This window comes from Mustela nivalis (assembly GCF_964662115.1).
Source record: "Mustela nivalis genome assembly, chromosome: 8".
In the NCBI taxonomy this organism is placed as follows: Eukaryota; Metazoa; Chordata; class Mammalia; order Carnivora; family Mustelidae; genus Mustela; species Mustela nivalis.
In genome coordinates, this window is record NC_139027.1 from 78,689,081 (window position 1) to 78,705,144 (window position 16,064).

Here is a 16,064-nt window from a genome sequence, read left to right on the forward strand (position 1 = left end):
ACCTCCCACTTTCGTTGGGCCAGGCTCCCTCAGTCCCCCTCCAGCAAACGTTTATCCCTGCCTTTCACCCTCAAGGGGTCTTTGCCCCCAACCTTCTTGCCCCTCCTTTCTGCCCTTCTCAGCCCTCTGGTCCCTAGCATGCAGCCATCCTTCACCGCTCATGGCCGCGGGGCCTCATCCCTGCTCTGCCTGCCTGTGGCCTCCTCTGTGCACCAGAACCAGTGACTTCACGGCTTTCTGAGATGAGTGACTGTCTTCCCAGTAGAACTACCATCACGTGAGGGCAGTCCCTGAGCTTAGACACAAGGGGACTGGAAGAGCCACATGGCACAGCTTTCAAAGCCTTCCTGGAGGCAGGCACTACCCCAAATTCCCTCTCTGGCCTTGTCTCCCCTATAGCCCTCCCCAAACTCAGTCACATGCCTTATTCATCTTTCTGTGAAGCAACCCACCCCCAGCGCCCCAACCCCAGCACACCTGGCGCAGAGCAGATACTCAAATATTTTTGTTGACTTAAAACCACAAACACCCATTGGGTTGAATCAATATTATTCTTTTCAGGGACTTGAGAGAGAGAAAGAACCACCTGCTGGGATCTTGGCACACCCAGCATAGCTTTGGTTGAATGCTGACCCCCAAGGACACATCCGTGAGGCTGTGAGGTCCTATAGCCCTAATGCCCATGGCCATGCAGAGCACAGCCCAGACACATCAGAGTCTCTCCAAGCTGCCGCAGGAGGAGCCCAGGAGCACTGTCTTGGAATGTATCCTTGGACAACAAACAGAGTGAACACACTTTATTATTCAAGCCAAGACACTTTCGAGAGTGAACTGGAAATTATGCTGGGACTATTCCACAGAAGCGGGCAGGAGGGTCGCCTGGGCAATGCATGATGTTCTGTGTCAAACCCTTCTAAAGAACATAAAACAGAGTGTTCTAAACAGAAGCACTCGCTAAACTCAAAATAGCTGAGGGCCAAGATGGTTTAAAAGCCAATTGTGTTGTTGAAGAAAAGGCTATTCTCTCGGCCCATTTTGGCTATGGTGGGGGGCTGCTTGGGGAATTGCACTGAAGATGTGTATGCTCCTGGGCCGGGGGTTTTCTGAAAACAAAACAGAAAACAGGGACTGATGAGACCATGTCTCCAACACTCAGGGGCACCCTGAGTCCAGCTGTGGGCTCAGCCCTCACTGGCAAATCCCTACTAGGGAAGATGAGGGTCACGCCCAACTACAATGGGGCACCCTTGACTTGGAGCCAGTCCTTGGAGCAGAGGCCTTCTCCCATCCATGGCTTTCTCCAGTACTCCAGAAGTGTCAAGAGAAGGGCAGACAAGCAAACACTGGCCTGAGCTTGCTAGGCAGCGGGCTCACATCCCACCTGCCCCTCAAGGCACACTTTCTCAGTGGGCACTCTGCCCAGACAGCTCCTGTCCCTGGGAACGCCATTGTCGTCCCCCCGCCAATCACCTAGTCTCATGATAAGGTACTGGAGAAAATGGACTCTGAACCTGGGTGGTTGACCTCAAAAAGTCCAGACTCCGGTTTCTGTACCTCAAAGTCTGCAGACCCCAGCGTCCAAAGTAGTCTCAAGGGATCTACAAGTTCTCATTTCTAAAAGCCATGTTTTCCTTTGGATGAAATTCTTGAAAAAGTCATTTTGCCAATGATGTCAATGAAGATTCTCTTCTACAGTGATCGAATGCAACCGATGTCATTTCCATAGACTCAGGCGAAGACTTTGATTTCTTGGGTCAGCATTTCCCATGCCGGGGGACATGTATGGATTCTGGACGCCTGAAGGGATTTTTATCTCGGGTCTATTGGTGAAGCATCAGTGTCTGTGTGTGGGGGGCCCAGGGAAGGGTTTTGACGTCAGACAGGCTTGAGTTCGAGTCCCAGTCTCACCACCAATGGCTTGGTGTGACCCTGGGCCCTGTGCTTCCTCAGCCTCACCCAAGACAGGAGGTAACGAGCTTGCTGGAGGCCCTCCAGGGCGGAGAGCCCCAGTTTGGCAGTGACAGCTCTCAGCACATTAGCTACCAGCACTATTATTATTCCCTATTATCATGGGCTTGTCATTTCCATCCTTCTTTGCAGTGTGTTATCTCTCCAGGAGAGAGAGAGGGTGGAAATAGGATTACCCTGGAAGTGGGACAGGGTGGTCAGGCTTGAGTGGATGAAGTCAGTTGCCCGCAGAAGCTGCGGTCAGTGACAGGATGTCTCCTCTGCCAAAAGCAGAGGAGCAGCCTGGAAATCTAATCAAGTCCTGGCCAGATGTCAAAGGAAGCTGAAGCCTTTATTAGTGCTATTAATGAGGAAGCAACATGCGGGTGGAGTCCTGGAAAACCAGACCACAGAACAGCAGGTCTGTGGGCCTCCGTCTCACAAGGCTACCCCCCCAGGAGGCTACCCTTGCTGGCTCTCAGACCTTGAGAACACCCGGCTCTATCCCCCAGCCCTGATTTCACTGTCACTGAGCAAACTTTGGATTGTCCTTGGCTTCAGTGAAGAGTTTCCTATAAGGGGAGACACCCTATAGAGCAAGTGGCTCCAAGCAAGCCTGCCTGACTGGACATTTGTAAATTACTCATAAAGCGCACCTTCTGGCCTTTCTATCAGCTTCCTGAGAGTTTGGTTAGCATAACTCCAGCTTCCTGAAGATGCTCAGCCTTGGGAGCTTGGACAGAAGTCTGTGTCTGGATCTTGCTAATGCCACTAGCGTGCTAAGATCTACAGAAGGGACCCACCACCTCCTGCTGTCAGGTCTGTTTTTAATTTTACCAACAGGGACTCCCCAGTAGTCCTCCAGATAAAGACCACACTAACCCCACACCAGAGCTGGTAGCTCCGGAGAGAGATCTTTATGACACAGGCCTAGGACACCCACCCTTCCTTGAACCATGGGGATGGGCCCATTTTCTTATAGGCAGAACTTGTATTTCTGTCTTCCCAACCACCTTCAGTAAGGTTACATACCAGTGAGTTCTGGGGACTTTCCAGTTGGGGTGCAGATGGGGAACAACAAGGCCATGGGAATTAAAACTGTCAGGATTTTTTTAAGAAAACTAGCCACCATTCATAAGCTTCATGTAGTGCTTTCGCAATTTTTCTTGGGTCTTCTCTAGGTCTCTGAGGCTCAAACGCTGCCACCATGTACCCGTGTCATACTGGGGACTTGACCCCCTTTGCTGTCTTTCCTGAATTCTTAGGGGCAGGATGACCATTCAGGCCATATTGGTCTCCTTTGGTTCAATAATAATGTTTCTGCTCTGAAGCCACACACACGCCTCCCCCAAAACCGTATACACAAAGAACTGTACGCGGATGGGGTCAGCCACCGCCCACTGCTTGCCTCAGTTCGTTAGATACATGTTCCCACAGAGCAGCCAGGTCACAACACTGATAGCTAATTACTATACTGGATGTTGTCAACTGGACCCCAAATTCAGCCCCCATCTTTGTGTCTGGAGTTCCTCTGAGCCTGAAACAGCCCGGGGGGCTTGCCAGATTTTTGAGCTCCACATTTTTTCCCACCTCGACCAGCAATTATTTGTGTGTATATGTGTGTGTGTGTGTGTGTGTGTACACACACATATACATACATATTAGAATTGTCTAGAACTTTAACCCAAAGCCCACTGCCCTCCCCAACCCCAATCACAAAACCTACAAACATCATCTTTTAGAGTACTTACAGAACAAGCGGGCAGGAATCGAGGTACTTTGGATTGAAAACAGGAAGTAATAGAATTTACTGGAGGTATTTTCAAGTCGTAATGACCAGGTCCTGGGCCTTCACGCTATAGGGGGAAGAAAAAGAGTTTTTTATGATTACTAATATTTGTTATATTTTAATGCTTTATTAACCTTCCACAAATAAACATACGGATCACTTGTGATAGGGTAGAAAAGTCCCTAGACTGGGGCTTGGAAATTATGAAGGTGTGCCCTAGCACAAGCCATTGTCAAGTGGGAATAATACTTGCTTTACCTGCTTTACCTGCCTTGTGGGTGTCTGGGACTGAGGCTTAAGTGACCTGTAAAAGCCCCCCTTGGTCCTGCCTGGACCCGCCATCCCACACTGGCACACCCCACTCCATCCCTATCCTTCAGACTATTAACGACTGCTGCTTTGAGTTGTTAGCTTCTTAGAACTCACGTGTTCTTTCGTAGGAGTATAGTATGTGTTATCTTAGTCCAAACAAGTCTTTATAGCGATTTGCTGACAAAAGCACAACGCTATGATATTCACATAAAATGAACACAATTTTTAAAAGACAATCATTCTAATAGAAAAATTAGTAAAAGGCAATTCACAAAGAGGAAATATAATTATTCATTTAGGAAATGGGGGGGCTTTAACCTCATTAATAACCAAATAAATTTTCATTATAATAAGGATATGATTCTTGTTTCTGGGTCTAAAAAATTCATGAAGAAAGAAAAAGGAAGAAAGGGGAAGGAAAAAGAAGGAAAAGTAAAGAAAGAAGAGAACCCCCAAATCTTAACCACCAGCATGGACACGCCTCTATGATTCTGGTGCAAGCACAAATTTGCTTAGCTTTTGTGGAGGGCAATTTGGTAAGATATGAAATGGCTTGTAAATGTCTAGACCTATCCAGAGGGAGAGAAAGGAGGTTGGTTACCAGACTGCTTTAGGAATCAAGAGACAAATGAAGAGCCCTGAGCCCACATACAGCAGGGAAAATGGAAGGGGCCCAAACATCACAGTGGATCATGTGCACAAGACGTTAACCTCTTATTTTTTTTTTTTTTTTTGGCAGTTTACTCTTTCTCTCCCATTTTATTTTATTTTATTTTATTAAAGATTTTATTTATTTATTTGACAGAGAGAGATCACAAGCAGGCAGAGAGGCAGGCAGAGAGAGAGAAGGAAGCAGGCTCCCTGCTGAGCAGAGAGCCCGATGCGGGGCTCGATCCCAGCACCCTGGGACCATGACCCGAGCCGAAGGCAGCAGCTTAACCCACTGAGCCACCCAGGCGCCCCTTTCTCTCCCATTTTAAAATACTTGTACTATTTGATAGAAATGAGTCATTCTGCATGATGTCTGGGACCTGTTCTCAAATAATGCAGGGACTAGGGGAAGTAGGGGGAGAACACACTGACCAGGAGCCACAATTGTTAGATGGGTACGCGGGGGCTCGCTGGAGGATTGTGTTTGTGTGGTTATACGTCTAAAGTTTCTACAGTACAAAGAGAGGATGTATGTTTATTATTGTGACCCAGCAAGTCCCACATTTAGGAGTTCGTCTTAAGAAAACAATCGAGAATGGATGCAAGTATTTGGAAATCAACTAAATCACCAGTAATGTGTGTCTAGGTAAATACATCGTGATTCTTCCATCCAGCTGTCTAGTGATGAATTGTTACAGACATAAAGCTACTCCCAAATACTGTTAAGTGCAAATGCAAACTTAAAAAAAAAAATGTGCCCAAAAACATGGGAAATGGAATGTTTGCTGTTTTCCCCAGGTGGCAAGATATTGTTTAAAAAGAACTTCTTTTATCATAAGAATAGTAAGAACTATTCCTCTTACCTGCATTTTCTAAGTTTTCTACAATGGACTTGAGCGCTCTTGAGATATGAAAAAAAAAAAAATTACACCTACCGTATAGATAAACGAATGTGAAAAATGAGCAAAGGAAAGAAAGATAAAATATACAGTAAGGCTAGAACAGAGAACCGTGTCCTGTGAGACCTTTCTCGTAGGTAAGGCTGGGTTGCAAATGAGCCCATCAGATACAGCGAACAGGTGCCCAGCTGCAGACCCACCAAGGGAGTTCAGAACCAGGCTTTCCCTTGTTCCCTCCCGTGGGTGGCAAAGCCGTGTCGTTGGGGCTGCCATTCTCAATTACTCCTCCGTGGATGGAGTCTGTTATTAACAGTCAAGTGCAAGTCGGAAAAATCAAGGGATGGATACGCCTCATAATTCTACAGCTCATGGCAGAGATGAAAACAGTAATACTTTGAAACTGATGCCTACGTGGGACAGAGATCACTACGGGGGTGAGGCTTTCTGTGTGGACTGACCTGTACACTCTTGCAGGAGAAATCTGAGCTGCCATAAAAGCCAAAGCATGGAAATCCAGGGGAACCCGATAGGAACAGTCACTGCGACACCCTCCACCCTCGGTTTGGCCATAATAATCACAGTACTTTCACATCAGAATGGTCTCTGCGGCAAAAGATGCTGCTAGGTGTGCTACCGTTGACTCTATGCCTACAGCAACCCCTTAAAGGATGGCTAAGAAATGCCACTGCATGGCCCCGTTCCCCCAAGCCTGATGTGGCTTCCCTTTCTGAGTTTCCAAATCATGAGCTCCTTCGGAGTTCAGGTGCCAGGTTTGGTGAAGCACTGATGTAGGCCTGTGCCACCCAGCAGCCTCCCTATACAGGCTTGGGGGCTGGCTTATCTAAATCCAAGGGCCCAAGACTTGGGGCAGAAAGAAATGACTGCATGCTATTTGCCCCGCATGTGTCTGATGCAATCTTTCAAAGAGGCAACATTAGGGAAGTGGATCCAGGCCCAAATTCATATTCCAGAAGCCACAGGAATGTTCTAAGTGAAACGTTAACGATTGGGCCAGCATCCTGCAGTGGGCGGGTGGCAGCTCCGGCAGACTCCCTACTTTGGAGGTAAACGTGAGTGGGCAGTGCAGGAATGGGGGGAAGGGGAACACCCAGCATGGCTCAGAATGTGGGTTGAGAAAATGGATCCAGATCGATGGGAGGGTGTTTAAAACAAGAATATTTGACTGGTTAGCAGGGTTACTCCCTCAGTTACTGGGGATCAATGAGCATGACCTGGAGCTTTGGTTCACATTATGTGGGATGCATGGGTGAAGGGTGGCTCCCAGGTCCATCAGGCAGTACTAAGCACCTCTCACACCAATCAGATGAGCCAGTTCTTAACCCTTGTTTTGGTCAGGGTCATGATTTGGCAACTCTGGGTTTCCCGAAGCTACACCATTCAAAGACAACTGACATTCGGAGCCAAGAGCGAACAGAATTGTCACCTTCCTAGAGTCCCAGGACCTTCTTCCAAAATAAACTACAGGAAACCTTTCATAGTTACCCACTCTTCTGCTTTGGGGTGTGATTACATCTCAACCCTCCTGACAAGATGATAATTACCTTTCTCTTCCCTTTGAAAAAGTCATTGAGTTCCTACTCAAGAGCCACGTTAAGCAACGGGGGCTACAGGGATGGCACAAATAAATAGAATACTACCTTCAACCTCAGAGGAGCTTATAGTCCAGGGAGGGATTCTTTTTATCCCAAAAGGTGCAAGGAGCGAGCACAGACCTGAGGGAGGGCTGAGCTAACTGCCTGCCTTCAAGACTCTACACCAGGTCCCACTGTTTCCGGTCTGTGCCAAGGGTTAAGTGTGATCTCTGGGCCATGGGATGGTGGAGAGGGCGGCCACTTTCTACTTACTACAAAGGGCTCAGAATGCATGGGCCCTACTGACTTTTCTGGAGTGCTCCTAGGACGCTGTCATACCATGAAGGAGCTTGCCAATGGCCGTTAACTCTCAGTACCACTGTAGGCCTTTGGTAAGCCCTGCCATGCCTACACCGAGCCCACGTCTCCTCCAGGGCTGGGGGAGTGGGACTAGCTCACCTACGTCACACTGCTCTGGAACTAAGAGGTGTATCACTCTGGGGCATCCCAGAGCAGCAAAATGCCAGGTACCTCTGAAAGACTGTGCAAGGGTAGGTGCAATTATCCCAAGTTATTATGTGTTGAATCGTGATTCCCTCAAAATCCACAAACCCTACACATTTTTATTGTGCTGAATGGTGTCCCCCCAAAACTCACAGCTCCTGTCAATTTTGAATTACGAGTACCTCAGAATGTGACCTCTATGGATATAGGGTCCTTACAGATGTAATTATTTAGGATGAGACCATTAGGATGGGCCTTAATCCGATATAATGCTATCCTTCATCAAGAGGGGAATTTAGGACACAGAGACATGCACACAGGGAAAACACCATGCAAAGACGAAGGTGAAGGCCTACAAAACAAGGGAGGCCAAAGATTGTCAGCATACCACCAGAAGCTAGGAGAAAGGAATGGAAGATACTTTCCCTCCCAGCACTCAGAAGGAATCAACACTGCCACCATGTCCATCTTGCACTTCCTCTAGAAATGGGAGACAATAAATTTCTGTTGTTTAAGCCCCTCAGTTTGTAATGGTAGCCCTAGTAAGTGAATGCATAAGTGCTCAGCTCATTTCTTCATTCGGTCATTATATAGTACACCCCACGGTGTGCTGGGAGTCGGGAATTATTCCATTGTAAGTCCATTATCCATTGTAAGTCTCCCAATATCCATTCTATCCTTTAGTATTAGAATAATTTTTAAGGGACGCATGTCTACCGAGCACAAAGGTTACATTTCCCAGCTTCCCCTGAAGCTGGGTGTAACTGGATGACTAATTTCTTGGCTATAGGACAGAGGTGAAGAGGTGTGTATGAATTCAGAGCATCCCTATGGAGAGGGCAGCTTATCCATCTGCCTCACCCTTTTGCCCCCTGGTTGGTTGGTCCCATGTTCTCTGCTCCTGGGACCTCGGGAACCGAAGCCACACTTAGCAGAGCAGCACGCAGAAATGCGATGCTGCTGGATTGCCCCACCAGCCCGGAACTGCCTACTGCAGGAAATTTATACAAGGCAGAAATCCGTTCTTCTCCCATTTATAATGTTATTTGGGTCTCTGTTTCTAGCAGCAGAACTCAATCTTAATTGACATGATAGACATGTTCCCTACTCCCGTGGGGCTTACATTCTAGCAGGGAATATATATATATATATATATGCCATGCCAAAAACATGACAAATATGTGGCATATGACACAAAGGGGCATACAGGATGCTGTGGGAGAGCATGTAAGAGGGTACACTCACGGGCCTGAGAATCCCTTAAGGAAGTGCAAATGAGCTAAGACCAAATGAGTAAGGAGGGGGTGGAGTTTCCAGGGCAAAGGGCTGGAGGAAGGGTCTGTACAGAAGCTGTAATAGGAAAGGTTAGGGAAAGCTACCCAGGGAGGAAGATGCCATTCATTTTAACCATTCAGTCAAATTCACCACATTGCAGAAATAAAATAAAAAGTGCATAGGCTCCTGTCAAAAAAAAAAAAAAAAAAGTTAGGGAACTGAAATTCAATTTTCTCCAGACAGTTAACCACTTCATTGGTTTTTACACGTGTATTAACACTAAGAACCATTTATGGTTTAACTGCATAAAATGTTCAATGTGTAAAATGTTCAATGTCACCCTTGTATTCCCAATCTCTGCAAACCATCCGCCTCTGCAAACTGGGTTTGCGGGATTGGGGGCACCTCTCCAGCCGGCTCCGTGGCTGCCCACTGCTGGCTCCCTTGGCTCCCTCGCCACTGCCAGGGCAGCTGCCCATCCCTGCCCTGTCTCTAGCTCAGTACCCACTCTGGTCACCAGTGCTCATGTAACAGTCGAGAACTTGAGGCTGGGTGAGGGCTACAAACACACACTTGAGCACCTGGGTTGTGGGATCAAGAGCCAGTTACTGACCTTGCTTCTCACTGCTGGGAGGTATCACCACTCAGCTCAAAACTATTTTTCTTTAAAAATCACAAAGTTAAAGGGAACCTAGGAAAAGCACAAAGTCTGTCCCCATTGACCAAGGTACAACTTCTCTTTCCCTTGAAGAGAGAAAAGGTCAGAAATAAAATGTATGGCCCCAAATGTCTACCTATACACCTGTAACACACAAGTAATAAGCAGCATAAATTGAAATTATTAGATGGGGTGGTAAAAGGATCTCCCCTAAATTTGGCGACATGCATGTAATAGCTGGAACACGTTCCCCCCAAAAGAAAATAGGTGCCCCAGCAGGGACAGCAGACTCTTGTGTGTGGAGGTGGGCACAGAGACAAGCCAGAGCTGCCTGTCTGGGAATTCAGGAGGAGGCCTGTGGCAAAGCGTCTGCAACTCACGAAATTCTAGAATTCTGTAACCGCTGGTCTACAGGTTCACAGGAGAGAGAAAGGAGACATGCGTGCTATTGAGTAGGGTAGACGCAAAACTTTCAGGCCAAAAGTTATTCACATTTGTGAAATTAGGAATTGACCATACCTCTTAAGTGTAGCTCGGTACTGTTTACTCCTGCCGAGTGAGAAACCACAGCAGTCCCGGGTTCCCGGCGTGGGCCGGTGGGCAGGCAACACTCAGTGATCACCAACCTGCCCACCATAAACACGCAGCTTTTACAGGACTGCACCTGCTGGGGACCCCCGGGCATTGCAGCATGGCTGTAGGTGTTCACCGGATCCATCCTCCCTTTCCTACCTGATCCCACGGCCCCACCGGCCTTAGAAATTTAAGGCGGTACTTGCCCACAGGAACTTCAGCAAAGCTGGCCACTCCTGGTTGCAGGAATTGGCCCAGCGCAGACACGTGACTGTCGCCTGGCCAATCCAAAGAGCCTGTATTTTCACACTCAGGTGGCTAGGCAGGCAGGTGCGTACCTAGGACTGCTCATGGGTCTTCTTGCCCAGCTCATAAACAGAGTGTGCCCAACAGCCAGAGGAAGGTAAATCAGTGGCAAAAGTCCTAGAGTCTGTGTGCACCAATAAAGTCCATCCCACTTTTATGTTTTAATTGTTTGCTTAGCCAGGCCAGGATGGGCTTCTGTCACTTGCAACTGAAAAAAAATCCTACCAATTACATTCTTTTTCTTCTACCCAGTCAAGATACTGTTATAAGAAAGGAGAGCGGGAAATTCTTCACACTTGCAGCCGAACAGGGGTATATGACTCTCCTGGTGTTAATACCACTAAAAAAGTTGCACAAATTTTTTAGAAAGAAAAACTGCCAGGATATGTTTTCATTTAAAAAAAAATCCTAGAACATCTGTAGCTATATTTAAAAGATTATATTTTTCAAAAATGTTACCTACCAGTGAACTCATCTTTGAGGAGATTGAGACTAGGACCTGCTTTAATCATCTTTCAGATTCCATTCAAGCAGAAATCAGTTTATGTTTTGCTTGATTCAATCTGACCATGTTTACTAATTATTTTTCTGTTCCTTGTGGAATTTCAAACTATCAGCTTAGGTTTTTAATTGAACTAATTTGGTAAATGCAAAAGCAGCTGGAATGATTCAGCAGTCTTTCAGAGTGCTAGTCTTAATGCAGAGAGTATGGCACAGATCTGCTATCCCCTTTTCAAAATGCTATTAAATGTGACTAAAACAGACAAATCATATAACTCTCATTCCTATCTCTACAGGCTCTTTCCTGTTTATCTAATCCTTTCCTTGTTCTTTATAGGCTTGTCAGGTTTTAAGAAATACAGAAACATGTTGAAATATTTCTGACATCAAATAAAAGAAACTCATTTTCACTTGATATTCTTAAGATTTTATTTCTACTGTCAGGAAAGGTCTGCATGTCTTGTTTTTCACTTTATATACAACTGTAAGAATTAATAACTGTAAAGAATCTGCTCAGCAAATCACTGGAAGTCCCAAATCATGTGAATGACTGAGTCCTAATTAAGTAGTAGTAGTAAGTGGCGCTGTTTTTATTTAAGTAACAAAATATTTTTATGTTGACTATTTTGATGGCACTTATTCTCAGACACTACTGAGAATTTTTTTTTAATGCTACCTCTTTTCTGACTTCTTCTTCTTCGTTTTCTTTTTTAAGAGGGAGAGAGGGTGTGCTCATGAGTGGGGGGAAAGGGCAGAGGGAGAGGGAGAGGGGAATCCTAAGGAGGCTCCACGCTGGGTGCCAGCCTATGCCAGGCTCGATCTCTCCACCCTGTGATTGTGACCTGGGCCAAAATCAAGAATCCGTCGCTCAGCCAACTGAGCCACCCAAGTATCCTGCCTCTTCTCTGACCTCTAAAACTTGTATTTTCAAAAACTATAAAAGCAATGGAAAAGATAGGAAGTAAACAACCGCCCTTAATCACAACACCTCAGCACAGCTACTAAGTGGATTTTGGTGCCTTTCCTGCTTTTTACACTCATAATTCTTCCTACATTGCTGCTATTGTCATCTAGTTATTAAGAGTAATCCCTTCATGATATCTTTGTATAGATGAATTATTTCTGCACAAGATTATTACTTTAGAAGAGTTTTCTCAAAATATAATCAGCAGGCCACGAGATAACATATTGCCCAATTACCTTTCAAGGGGTTGTATTGTCTACGCTGCCACCAACAATAGACGAGAGAAGCACTGGTCCTGTACAGACCACATGCCTAGTAGATACTGGGGGGAAAAGGCTGGGAAAAACAGAATCTTCCTTAGTCCCCTTACATTAATGGGAATATTAAGTAAAGTCATCATTGTCCTCACTATATTCAAAGAAGTTGTGCAGAATCTCTGATGTCCTTAACGCCCACACTTGGAAACACATTCAAGAAGGAACAAAATCTATGCAATCTTTTGGTGGATCTAGAGATTTATTTGGGTCATTTATGAGAGCAATTAAATCAATTAAATAAAGGGAAGGGTAAAGGGAGGAGAAACCATAAATGACAAGTGTTACTTTGTCCAATTCCCTTGGTTGAGAATGATCGGGATTTGTTGCAGTTTTCTCCTCTTTAAAACAATCCCACTATGAAGCAACTGTACCTTTAGGTCTTGGGATTTGGGGAGCTTGGTCATTATTATCAAGGTGCTGAAAGGTGGCAGAAGTTGCCAATACAATTCTTTTCATGGATGCAAAAAGGCCCTTTTTATTTATGATGGGCCGTGACTTCTGGCGTCTATCCCAAAATACTCACGTAAGTATCTTCCTCACAGTCTTGTGAACAAAACAGTTGTGCCGATCCATAACCAATTATTATTACTTCAACAATAACTGAAATAGCCAAAGACTATACAACCTTACATTGATAATCTGAAGATGAAAAACTATTTTCCAATCCAACAGATCCCTTACCAACAGCTTCTCTTGAGAGCTACCTACACTTTGGGGACAAAACATAATTCACCAATTGAATCCGTAACACAAACAAGAAGACTGCGGGTTTTTATCGTTGTTGTTGGTTTGGTTTTTTGTTTTTTTTTTTTTAAGATTGACTTACTTATTTGAGAGAGGGAGTGTGTACACATGGTAGGGGGAGGGGCAGAAGGAGAGAAAGAGAATCCCAAGCAGACTCCCCACTGAGTGTGGAGCCTGACACAGGGCTTGATCTCACAACCTGGAAATCATGACCAGGAGATTGTGATCTGAGCTGAAATCAAGAGCCGGATGCTTAACACACTGAGCCACACACTGAGCATCCAAGCTGCTGTGTTTTTTAACAAGGGAGAATAGCTGAGAGGCCTTCAGGCACTTATGATCCTAGAGGATCTTCAAATCCAAAGTTAATGTATTTTTTACAACTAAAAAACATGTAGTGATCTGATATGCATTCACATGGTCATTTACTTTTTCATGGTCTTTTAATGGGTTGCTCCTGGAGATTTTATGCATGAATGATTAAGAAATTTGAATGGACTACTTTTCTTTTTTTACGATTTTATTTATTGGACAGAGAGAAAGAGACAGGGATAGAGGGAACACAAGCAGGAAGAGTGGGAGAGGGAGAAGCAGGCTCCCTGCTGAGCAGGAAGCCCAATGCAGGGCTCAATCCCAGGACCCTGGGATCATGACCTGAGCCGAAGGCTGACACTTAACTAACTGAGCCAACCAGGTGCCCACAATGGGTTACTTTTCATATAGGGCATACCTATATGTATCCATCTTTTATAACTTGCCTCATTATCAAAAGGTTTAGAGTGACTCAATGGGTGTCTATAGGCCATACTATATTGCACCAGATCTACAGATCATATTTCTGGTGACTGTAAGTATCAGGTATACCAACAATGAGGCAAACTGTCCTAAGTCAGTAGGACTCAAATGACACCACAGCCTTACCATGCAACTGTATACAAAACACAATCCCGAGGAACCAAAGAACTATAAATTTTTTAAAGAATCAAAATGCCTAATACATGAAAGAAAATTAAAGTGAACATGTATCTGGGAGGAATTTTTTAAGTGGTGGAAAAGAAAGATTTCATTCATTCCTTCAACACATTTTCTGAGCACTGTACTAGGGTCTGGGCATTGATGAATAAGAGAGGCCCCCCAACCCTGTTCATGGAACTTACATTCCAGAAGGTGATGACAATCTCTCTAATTTGATGACATAACATTTTACACTTTAAATTTCTCTCCATATAAAAACACAAAACTAAAAGGCAAAATCCCTGGAAAGCTTCACCAAATACAAGTGCTAATATCTTTTTTGTTGATTTATACAAACTCTATAGTGAAAAGAATGTTAAAACTCCACCCAGTAGATAACTGGGTAAAGACTTCGACCAGAAAGTATGCAGGAAGGACCACAAATAATTAATTAACAAATAATTAGAATGTATAGTCTCAGATCCTACAAAGTAAATTAAAATAATGAGATACCATTCTTTTACTATCAAGTTAACAAATATTTTAAAAATTAAAGATAAACAAAATTTATACAAATTTTATGTAATGGTCACTCCCTTGACTGCTGATGAAGATGTTAATGGATGTTAATACTTTTTTTAAAAAGTTTGGTAATATAGATAGATGAAGAAGTCATATATCATCTCTAGTAAATACCGTCTGTGATAATCCATAACAAATGATGCCAAAACTTAGAAAATATTTTATGAATTTTTATGTTAGCATTAGTCTCTTTTTTTTCCAGCAAAATAATTTTCTGAGTATTCAGTATTGTCCTTGCATAGCGAAGTGGTGAATATAAACAAAATTGTCATAATACAAAAGAGTTCTCCAATAACTGATCTCTTACAAAATTACATCCTATTCAAACATCTCTCCCTGCTTAATACTGGAATCTACCACTGCAGACAGATCAGTGTCTTTGTAAGTCAGTTTTTCTCTGTCAGCGTTAAATGATATTTAATAATACACTGCAAATAAAATGCAAATCCAAATTCAAAATGATAATGTAAATTTTACTAAAAATGTAAGATTTCATGAACTTGATGAAAATGATGGAGAAGTGCCCAAATCAACAGGAAAAGGCTTTCATTGCCCAATGAGGATCTAGCAAAGTTAAAGTAGCTACCAAAAAAAAAAAAAAAAAAAAAAAAAAAAGACGATGACAAGGATTGTGACAGTATCAGCATTTCAGAAAAAATGATTTCAAATGTTAGAGGAGCTGCCCTTGGGAAAACTAATGATGCTTCAAATAATATTTTTTTCTAAATTGTGTTGTCTGTAATTTCATTGGAATGTCAAACATGATGTGAAGGATGTCACTATACTATCTATCACAAGATATTGTCAGAAAAACTAAACACAGCCTCCTTTTTAATTTAGGAATTAATACATAGTTGTAATTATAGGATATTTTCCTAGTTTTTAGTTCAATTTCTTTTTTTTTTTTTTTTAAGGAAAGACCAAATCAAACCTTATTGACTACTTTGAGATTTTGATTCTACTTAAAGTGGGTTCACTTTAATAGGCCTTTTTTGGGTCAGGTAATACTTGGATACTAAAGACCCCTGCATATGGATGGCTCAGTGGGTTAAAGCCTCTGCCTTCGGCTCAGATCATGATCCCAGGGTCCTGGGATCAAGTCTTGTATCAGGCTCTCTGGAGCCTGCTTCCCCCGCCCCGCCCCCCTCCTGTCTCTCTGCCTACTTGTGATCTCTGTCTGTCAGATAAATAAATAAAATCTTAAAAAAAAAAGACCCCTATGTATGGAATAATGGAAAACAAGATTAGCCCTCAAGAGGGGAGTGGTTGAGGGGCATGCGGGTAGCTCAGTCGGCTAAACATCTGACTCTTGATCTCAGGGTTGTGAGTTTAAACCCCAAGCTGGGCTCCATGATGGGTGTGGAGCCTATTGAGAAAAACAAAAAAAAAGAGGGGGATGGTTGAATAAATTATGATCTGATAACCAGATTATTTACCTAGTGAAAATAAAGTTTAAAGGAATTTGTAATAATATGAAAGTGAAACATGTATTAAGT

At 44.0% G+C, this 16,064-nt stretch overlaps 1 protein-coding gene across 1 annotated transcript in view; it reads right to left on the minus strand.

Moving 5' to 3' along the window:
* Window positions 1–780: 780 nt before the first annotated feature.
* Window positions 781–16,064, minus strand: part of STPG4 (sperm-tail PG-rich repeat containing 4) — a 38,457-nt gene continuing 23,173 nt past the window's right edge. Inside the window, 3 exon segments of the mRNA XM_082747011.1 lie at window positions 781–1,001; window positions 1,004–1,103; window positions 3,699–3,803. Coding sequence (XP_082603137.1) covers window positions 961–1,001; window positions 1,004–1,103; window positions 3,699–3,803 — 246 coding nt within the window. The 3' untranslated portion in view covers window positions 781–960.